This window comes from Rhincodon typus, chromosome 4, assembly GCF_021869965.1.
Source record: "Rhincodon typus isolate 14 chromosome 4, sRhiTyp1.1, whole genome shotgun sequence".
Lineage (NCBI taxonomy): Eukaryota > Metazoa > Chordata > Chondrichthyes > Orectolobiformes > Rhincodontidae > Rhincodon > Rhincodon typus.
In genome coordinates, this window is record NC_063335.1 from 236,940 (window position 1) to 247,110 (window position 10,171).

Genomic DNA, 10,171 nt, shown 5'->3' on the forward strand with positions numbered 1-10,171 from the left:
GATGAGGGTCTAGGCCCGAAACGTCAGCCTTCCTGCTCCTCTGATGCTGCTTGGCCTGCTGTGTTCATCCAGCTCTACACCTTGTTATCTCATTGACTTCATTCAGTTGGCCAAGCTACTTCCTGCCTCAATGGTGAAAGCTGTTAGAGATACTACTTGCTGATGATTATGTATTCTCATCTGCATTGGTGAAAACTAGCTGGATCAAAGTGAGTTCCAAAACAACTGAAGTGACAAATTGAGGAGAGAGACAGTTATGCAGCTAGATAATCTTGTACAGAGATGGTCAAAGGTGTGACAAAACCTTTGAAGTGCAGCACAAGGGGGATTAAAACAAAAACTTGATAAATAAAAAATGTAATCTTTGCATTGATGAGAAATAATCTTCCAATGATGCAGTCTATCAGGACTATTATTTTTATGCTTAAGGCTAAACACTCTCAAAATAAGCTATGCCAAGGTGCCAAATCAAGAGTTCAGTAATTTTGTAGAGTGTATAATTGTGCTGAAGAAAAAAATAATGAATAAAGATATTCTGAAGAGGTTTCCATAATTAGAGTCTTGGAGTCATAGAGCTATACAGCATGGAAACAGACCCTTTTGCCCCACCCATCCATGCTGACCGGGTATTCCAAATCAATCCAGTCCCAGTTGCCAACACGTGGCCCATATCCCTTCAAACCTTTCCTATTCATATAGCCATCCAGATGCCTTTTATATGTTGTAATTGTACCAGCCTCTACCACTTCCTCTGGCAGCTCATTGCATACATGCACCATCCTCTGCATGAAAATGTTGTCCCTTAGGTCCCTTTTAAATCTTTTCTCTTTCACCTTAAACCTGTGTCCTCTAGTTTTGGACTCTGCTACCTAAGGGAAAAGACCTTGACTGTTCACCCTATCTATGCCCCTCATGATTTTATAAACTTCCATAAGGTCACCCCTCAGCCTCTGACACTCTGGGGAAAATTGCCCCAGCCTATTCAGCTACCCTCTGTAGCTCAAACCCTCCAACCCTGCAACATCCTCAAATCTTTTCTGAGCCCTTTCTAGTTTCACAACATTGTTTATAAAGCAGGGTGACCAGAATTGAACTTAGTATTCCAAAAGTGGCCTAACCATTGTCCTGTAAAGCCACAACATGACCCCCGAACTCCTGTACTCAATGCACTGACCAATAAAGATAGGTATACCAAATGCCTTTTTCACTCCTGTCTATCTGCACCTCAACTTTCAAGGAACTATGAACTAGCATTCCAAGGTCTTTGTTCAGCAACATTCCCCAGGATCTTGCTGTTAAGTGTATACGCCCTGCCCTGATTTGCTTCTCTAAAATGTAGCACCTCACATTTATCTAAACTAAACTCCATTTGCCACTCCTTGGCCCAAGGTCGCATTGTACTTCTTTGCTGTCCGCTGTACCACGAATTTTAGTGTCATCTACAAACTTACGAGCCATTCTTCAGCATCTGCAGTTCCTACTATCTCTGAGCCATTCTTCCTCCTGTGTTCACATCCATTTATATAAAATGACAAAGAGCAGTGGACCCAGCACCAATTGTTGTGGCATTCTGCTGGTCACAGGCCTCCAGTCTGAAAAGCAACCCTCCACCACCACCCTCTGCCCCTACCTTCGAGGCAGTTCTGTATTCAAATGGCTGTATCCAAATTCTTCAAACAGATTTGACACCTTGAGTTGACTTTGTGAAATAGGAGTAAAAAAAATTGGACAAATTCTAGTTTTTCCCTGGATGCTTTACCATCTCTACACAACTAACCTTTTAGCTCTTTACAGCAAATGTGACATGCAAAATGGAACTCATTGTCCCGTTTTTGGAAAAAAAAGACAGATCGCAAGTGTGTAGCATTTGTCAAGTAACGCATGCTTCTGCTTCAGGTTTCATTCGAGGACTAAAAAGGTTCAGTTGAAAGCACATCGGTATGTGTTAGGAGCTTATTACTGTACAACCATTCACGCTGTGATTGCGCACATTCAGTTGTTTTTGCAGAATCGGCAGAAGTTCAATAAACTGCCAACCAATGCATAGTTTCATTGTTAACCAAATGTGCAATAACAGTTTGTTTGTAACCGTTTAAATGTTGATTTTGGGCTAATTTAAAATGACACCAGTGTCTGAACTACCTTGGTGCTGGTGATTGTATGAGGGTACATGTATGAAATAGAGAGTGTTAAGATTTAATTTCCAGTAGTATGTATCTATTAGAATGATGATAGTCCCAGAAATTGTTGGTTGATGCATTATTCTTGGTTCCAATTAAATATTGCTTTTTTAAAACACCACCCTTTTGTTACTCTTAACATCATGGAACATTATTCCTGTAATATGCTTTAATTCTAATAATTGCTAAATGAACGTATTTTGAATTATTAAATTTTAAAACTTTTCTCTATCTAAACAGGGACGGACGTATGTTGTTTGATTATCTAGCAGATAAGCATGGAGTAAGTGAGCATTTGTTGATTTCTGTGAATATTTAATAATGAGTGCAGTATAATATTGTAATTCATTTTCTGTGAAATGATCCATGAGTAAGGAATGAATCAAAGCATTTATACTCTCCCTTATGCTTGAGGCAAATTTTGAACCCAGAGAAAAAGATTGAGGCATTAGAACAGTAAATTCAAGCAGAATAGAACCAGAAGGGATGGATAGTTTAACAAAGATTGCAAATCAATGAATGAGGTAATTGCAGGAAATAAAAATATATAAATGCAATTTGGTTTCTTTGTCTGAATGCATGACACATATCTATTTTTATTCATTTATGGGATGTCGACATTACTGGCTGGACCAGCATTTATTTCCATACCTAATTTCCCTTGAACTGGGTGGCTTGCTGGAGCCATTTCAGAGTGCAGTTTAGAGTCAACCATGTTGCTGTAGGTCTAGAACCACATATAAGCTGGACCAGTTAGGCAAGGCAGATTTCCTTCCTTAAAGGACACTAGTGAGCCAAATGGGATATAATTGAGAGTTACATGGTCACTGTTGAGTAGCCTTTTATTAGCAGATGGTGAAACCCAAATCTATGCTGGGATTTAAACTCATGCTTCGGATGATGGATTGCTAGTCCAGTGAATTTACTACTCCCTCTCCCATCTTATCTGCAATAAGAGAGATGAACTAGAGGCATAAGTAGAAATAAGTGCTAATTGCTAATCACCATGCCAGAGATATGGTTACAGATTAATTTAGATTGGGAAATAAGTATTCTAGGGTACATTGTATTTCCAAAGGACAGACAGAATGGCAAAGGAGGAAAGGTATTCTCGATAGGAAAAGATGGCATAAGGACATTTGTGACCTGGGATCTGACCTCCCAACAGCGTGATGTAACATCAGTATGGCTGAAAATTAGAATCATAGAATCCCTATAGTGCTGAAAGAGGCCATTTGGCCCATCGAGTGTGCACCGTCCCTCCAAAGAGAATCCCACCCAGACACAGCCTCCTACCCTGTAATCCCACATTTACCATAGCTTGCACAGCCCTGGATACTACGGGACTATTTAGCATGGCCAGTCCACCTAACCCACACGTCTTTCGACTGTGGAGGAAACTGGAGTGCCCTCAGGAAACTCATGCAGATATGGGGAAAACGTGCAAACTTCACACGGTCAGGTACCCAAGGCCAGAATCAGACCTGTGAGGAAGCAGTGCCAACCACTGAGCCATCGTGCCACCCAAGGTGTAACAGTGGAAGGAGCCCAAGGAATAACAAGCCAGAAAGGATTGGTAGTGGTAGGTCATTGCCCCCCTGACAGTAATTATACCATTTGGCAGAAGATTAAACAGGCAATTATTGACGTTTCTAGTAATTGCAGTGTGATAATTGAGTGCAGGATTTTCTAATCTTCATTTGGGCTATGAAAATGAAATTAGCAAGGATGGTCTAGAAGTTCTTTGCTGAATTTTTTTTGACAGTTTGTTGGAGCTGAGGAACCTACTGGGGTGAGACTGTCTTAAACCTAACATTGTGTAATGAAGTATGGTTAATTTGTAGCATTGTTATAAAATTCGAAAATAATGATCATAATACTGTTGAATTCGATGTTAAGTTTGAAAATGACATACTTCAGTCGCAAGAATCTTAAACTGAAATGAAACCAATTACATTAGTATCGAAGAAGAACCAGCTAAGGTTATTTGGATTGGTGGATGAAAAGGTATGGTGGTCATCGAATAGTGGAAAATTTTTTCAAAAGTCCGGAATGTTTTTAAAGTGTGTTGGAAAATAAAAACTCAAAGAAATGCCTATCTGTGTCTCTCTCGGGAAGTTGAGGTTAGTATTAGATTAACACTATTATTTTTTAAAACAAGTAGCAAATCAGAGGATTGTAAGTATATGAGAAATCAACAGTGTTCCACAAAGAGGTTGATCTGAGGTGGTAAAAATAGACTCTGAAAGTAAACTAGCCAGAAATATAATTACAGATTGTAAGAGAATTTACGAGTGTATAAAAAGGAACAGAATTGCTAAAATAAATGTAAGCTCTTCGCAGACAATGACAGGAGACCGTGTCATGGAGAATGAGAAAATGATTATTGATGATAACGGGAGCCAGTAGGTGTACCATACCTGAATTTCTACAATATATAAGCTACCATGCAGGACATTAATAGGCATGTTATAAGTTTATGAAGTTGGAAATATACATTAGCATGGATAGAGGATTGGCTAAGGCACGGAAACAGACATTAGCAGTAAATAAACCAGGCATTTTCAAGATGGTTGGCAGTGAATAGTGGAGTGCAGCAAGGATCATTGTGGGGCTTTAGCTATTTATCATTTATGTTAAATGACTTGAAGAGAGTGTGGCCTAGCTAGGCTTGCTGATGATACAAAGTCAGATAGAAAGATTTAAACTGTTTAGAGGACACAGGTTGCTAAAAGATGTAGGCAGCTTAAATGATTGAAGAACAAGATGGCAGATGGAGTTTATTTGAAGTTGTTTCCTTTTATTTATAAGAATAGAAAAACAGATTTTGTTTGGGCATGAAATTTCAAACTGTTAATGTTCAGACGGAATTGTACAAGGAATACAGGAAGTCAGCACAGAAATGCAGCAAGCAATTAAGCATTTCTGAAGAAGGATCTTTACCCAAAATGTCAGCTTTCCTGCTCCTCTGATGCTGCCTGGCCTGCTGTGTTCCTCCAGCTCCACACTGTGTTATCTCTGACTCCAGCATCGGCAGTTCTTACTATCTCTAAGCATGTGGCATATTGGCGTTTTATTACAATAGGACTAGAGTACAGGAATAAAGAAGTCTTAATCTCACTTTTTATTTTGCTGACATCACATCTGGAATCCTGTGTAGGTTCAGTCTCCACATGTATGAAATGATATATTTCAATTGGAGGCAATTCAGCAAAACTTCACAAACTTGATCCTAATGAGCAGAACATTGTCCTTTGTAGGAGATTGTGTAAATTGGGCCCATGTTGTCTGGAGTTTAGAGAAATGATAGGCACACTCATTGGAATACATAAGCAACTTGGGATGGTAGATGCTGAAAGGTTGTTTCTACTGCTTAGGGGGTCTAAAACATGGCACAGCCTTATATTAAGGACTAATCATTTACGACCAAAATGAAAAATTGCTCTGGTTGTGAACGTTTGGAATTCTGTACCTCAGCAGGTTGCGAATGCTCCATCTTTGAATACATTTAATTCTGGGGCAGGGAATTGTGGGATATGGAAGCACACAAGGAGATGGAGTTGAATCCTAAGATGAGTAATAATTGTACTAAATGGTGGAGCGAGCTTTACCGATGATCTACTGTTGCTCTTATTTCTTTTCTTTAAAGTATGTTTGGATAGTGTAGACAGACTTCATTTTTAATGGGCACAATCAAGTATGTTGTAACAAACTATTTCACTATTTGCTAAAATGGTTCATTTCATACCTAGGATATGTTCTGATGTCAAATGGAACTTGAGTTCATACATTGGAAAACTCAGATTTTCTATCTTCAATTGGGAAAACTGATGAAAAACGCATATTTTAAAATCTGCATACCATGATACAGTCTACAAGAAATTGAAAACAATAATTTGTCCTTGATTATTAAACAACGGAAGCAATATTTTCATTTCAATGTGTTTCTGCCTTGCTGTTTATTTTTTATCTATTTTTGTTTGAAGTTTCGTCAGGAATATTTGGACACCTTATACCGATATGCTAAATTCCAGTATGAATGTGGCAATTATTCTGGTGCAGCAGAATATCTCTACTTCTTCAGAGTTCTGGTGAGTACCATTTCCTGCAGGTATACTTCAATGTTCTGATCAAATTCGCCTTATTTTTCACGATTACCAGAAATTATTTCCTATACAAAACTGCATTCGTGGCTGAAATGTAGCTGCTATACATAATTGCAGATATGACTTGGGAGCAGTGGTATGGTTTTGAGGTTGGAGCAGGGCTCATTTGGTGAGTAATACTTTTACTTGTGATTGACTCAGTGTTGTATCAGAGATTAGAAAAGAGCAACAGTCTTAAAGAGAATTTGCAAGACCATTTTGGCTCTGTTGTCATACATGTCTCCTTCCATCATTCTTCATCTAATTCGACTAATATAGCCTTCAATTTCATCCATCTTCCTCCTAAATGCTTCTATGCCGTTCTCAAATAATCCATATGGTTGTCAATTCCACATCCTCATCATTCTGCATGAAGAAGTTTCTCTGGAATTCCATGTTGGTTTTGTTCAAGGCTGTCTTATTTTAGTCGCTCTTTGTTTGGCTTACCATGCAATCTGATCATTTCAACGTTATTGGTGAGTTTTATGTTAGATTATATGCTCTTGGAGAATTCTGCTAACCCTAGATCTGAACCAGGGCCGTGAGTTCTATCAAGGCAACTTCCTGAAACTGTTTAGTAGCTGACATAATGTTGCCTAAATGGTTTGGATTGATGATTGTCAATGCCTTTGATCCCGGACTCCCGAGGTATTGGTAATGACTGAAAACTTGTGCAATTCTTAAGAATCCAAAAAAAAATCTCAAGAGTGTGAGGTGCAAACGAGAGAGTAAGCACATTTGTTTACTCTCCAGAGCAAATGGATTTCTGAGGAATCTGTCTGAAAATTTGAAGTTGATTTTAATGCTACTAGCTCGTGGTTGTCATTGTCTAGCCAATAAAATTAGTTGTTGAGGCAACCAGGAAACTGGCCATTTTGAATCCAGTCATGTGTGATGCCATAAGTTTAATTGCTAATAGTCCTAGAGATCTACAGCACATAAAAAGGCTTTCAACCCATTGAGTCTGCTTTGGTCAAAAGCAAGCAGCTAACTATTCTAAGATAACAAGGTGTGGAGCTGGATGAACACAGAAGACCAAGCAGCATCAGAGGAGCAGGAAGGCTGACGTTTCGGGCCTAGACCCTTCTTCAGAAATGGGGGAAGGGGATTCTGAAATAAGTAGGGAGAGAGGGGGAGATGGATAGAGGAGAAGATAGGTGGAGAGGAGACAGACAGGTCAAAGAGGTGGGGATGGAGCCAGTAAAGGTGAGTGTAGGTGGGGAGTTAGGGAGGAGATAGGTCAGTCCAGGGAGGACGGACAGGTCAAGGGGGTGGGATGAGGTTAGTAGGTAGGAGATGGGGGTGGGGCTTGAGGTGGGAGGACGGACAGGTTAGAGGTCTAGGCTGGAAACGTCAGACTTCCTGCTCCTCTGATGCTGCTTGGCCTGCTGTGTTCATCCAGCTCTACACCTTGTTATCTCAACTATTCTAATCCTGTTTCAAAGCACTTGGCCCATAGCCTTGTATACTTTGGTATAACAAGTGCATATCTAAACACTTCTTAAATATTATGAGGGATTCTATCTCTACCACCCTTAAAAGCAGTGAGTTCCCTATTCAGTTGGAAACAAATATCCTCAAACCCTTCTAAACCTCCTGCCTTTTACCTTAAATCTATTACCCATATCATTGATCCCTCTACCAAGGGGAAAACTTCCTCCCTGACTACCCTATCTATGTCTTTTTTGATTCTACATATCTCAGTCATGCTCCCCCTCAGTTTCCTCTGCTCCAAGGAAAACAACCACATTTTATCCAATCTCTCTTCCTAACTGAAATTCTCCAACCCAGGCAACATCCCAGTTAACCTTCCTTGCACCCTCTGCAGTGCAACCACATCCCTTCTGTAATGTAGACAGCAAGGTTCACGGAACACTGGGAGGGCTGAGATAGTTGATGTCAAAATGAAGCTGGAATAGTGACTTAAAAAAGTGTTCTTATATTGCTTGTCAGTCAAGGTTCAAATGCATTCTCATTTCTGAATCAGAACATATGGGTTCAAGCCCTACTTCAGGTCTTGAGCATAAATCAAAGCTGACATTCCAGTGCGGTGCTGAGGGAATGCAGTATTGTCTGAACTGCAGTGTCTCGGGCAAGATAGTAAAGCAAGAATTGTTAGTTCTCAGATGAATTTAAAGGATCCAAGGGGATTTAGTTAAAGAAAAGCTGGGGAATTTCCCTGGTGTCTTGACCAATGTGTATAACTCAATCAATATCCCCAAGAACCATGACCTGTTCACTGAGATAGCAAAAACTGCAGATGCTGGAATCAGAGATAACAAAGTGTGGAGCTGGAGGAACACGACAGGCAGCATCACAGGAACAGGAAAGCTGAAGAAGGGTCCTGCCCCAAAACATCAGCTTTCCTGTTTCTCGGATGCTGCCTGGCCTGCTGTGTTCCTCCAGCTCTACACTTTGTTATCTTTGATCTGTTCACTTTTTTTGCAATTAGAGGATCCTGCTATGTGCAGATTTGCTAAGTTTCTGATTATTACTTTTCATAGATACTTCCTTGACTTCAGAATACAAGAGGAAGTCTAGAAATAAAAGTCTTGTCTAAATTTTCAAGTTAATGAGAGGGAGCCTCTGATGTGATGTGGCCTCTGACTCGAGCAGCGCTCAAAAAACCATTAGAAGCCTGCTTTGCCATTTGATAGGATCGTGGCTGATATGGCTTTCTGTGTGTCCACTTTGATGCATTTCCCCATAGTCTTCGATTGCCCTACTGGTCAAGAATCTATTTATCTCAGCCTTAAGTACAAAAAAAGGACTGTACCCCCACAGCTCTCTGTGGCAAGGAGTTCCAAAGAAATTCTTCTTCATCTCACTCTTCAATTGGCACTCCATTAATATGAGACGATGCCCTCTGGTCCTAGACTCTCCAATGAGAGGAAACATCCTCTCAGCATTTACTTTGTCAAGCTCCTTAAGAATCCTATATGTTTTAATGAGATCACCTCTCATTCGTCAAAACTTCAGTGAGTAGAGTCCAACCTGTTAGCATTTGCTCAAAAAAAACAATCCCTCTATGCCAGGGATCATCTTAATGAACCTTGTCTGAACTGCCTCCAATGTATAGATATCTTTCCTAAATAAGGGGATTGAAACTGCTCACAGTAATCCAGGTGTGGTCCCACCAGCACCTTGTGCAGTTACAGAAAGACTTTCGTACTCTTATACTCCAATCCCCTTGAAATAAGTGCCAACATTCCATTAGCCTTCCTGATTACTTGCTGCCTCTGTGTGCTTGCTTTATGTATTTCATGCACAGGGACCCATTAGTCCCTTTGTGTTGCAGCTTTTTCCAACTTCCCTCCATTTAAATAATATTCTGTTCTTTTGTTCTGCCTTCCAAAGTGAACAGCTTCACTTTTGCCCACTGCTTAACCTATCCGTATTTCTCTAAACTGTTTGTATCCCTCTCAAAAGCTGCCTTTCCACCTATTTTTGTCTCCTGTGCAAATTTGCCTACATTTCATTCACTTCTGTTCTATCAAGACATGTTGGAAACAGTTACAGTCCCAGCACTGATTCCTTTGAAACACCACTAGTTATAGGTTGCCAACCTGAAAAAGAAGCCCTTATCCCTGCCCTTTCGTGTGCATGATCCAGTACATGCCAATATGCTACCTCCAATACCATGGGCTGTTAGCTTCTGACTTAAACGTTTGTGAGGTTCCTTGTCGAACACCTTCTGGAAGTACAAATACAGCATTTCAACTAGTTCCCCTCTGTCCACTCTTGTTGAGACATTTTGAAAATCTCCAATAACTTAGTCAGACGTGATTTTGGATAGGTAGGGGAGGGGAGGGGAGCTGAGGAGCAGCGGGTGTGGGGGAGGGGAGG

General features: G+C 40.2%; 1 protein-coding gene across 1 annotated transcript in view; it reads left to right on the forward strand.

The window, feature by feature from the left end:
- Window positions 1-10,171, forward strand: part of LOC109917578 (eukaryotic translation initiation factor 3 subunit E-B) — a 33,090-nt gene that overhangs the window by 20,114 nt on the left and 2,805 nt on the right. Inside the window, exons 4-5 of the mRNA XM_048595602.1 lie at window positions 2,421-2,463; window positions 6,167-6,271. Coding sequence (XP_048451559.1) covers window positions 2,421-2,463; window positions 6,167-6,271 — 148 coding nt within the window. The remainder of the gene's footprint in view (window positions 1-2,420; window positions 2,464-6,166; window positions 6,272-10,171) is intronic.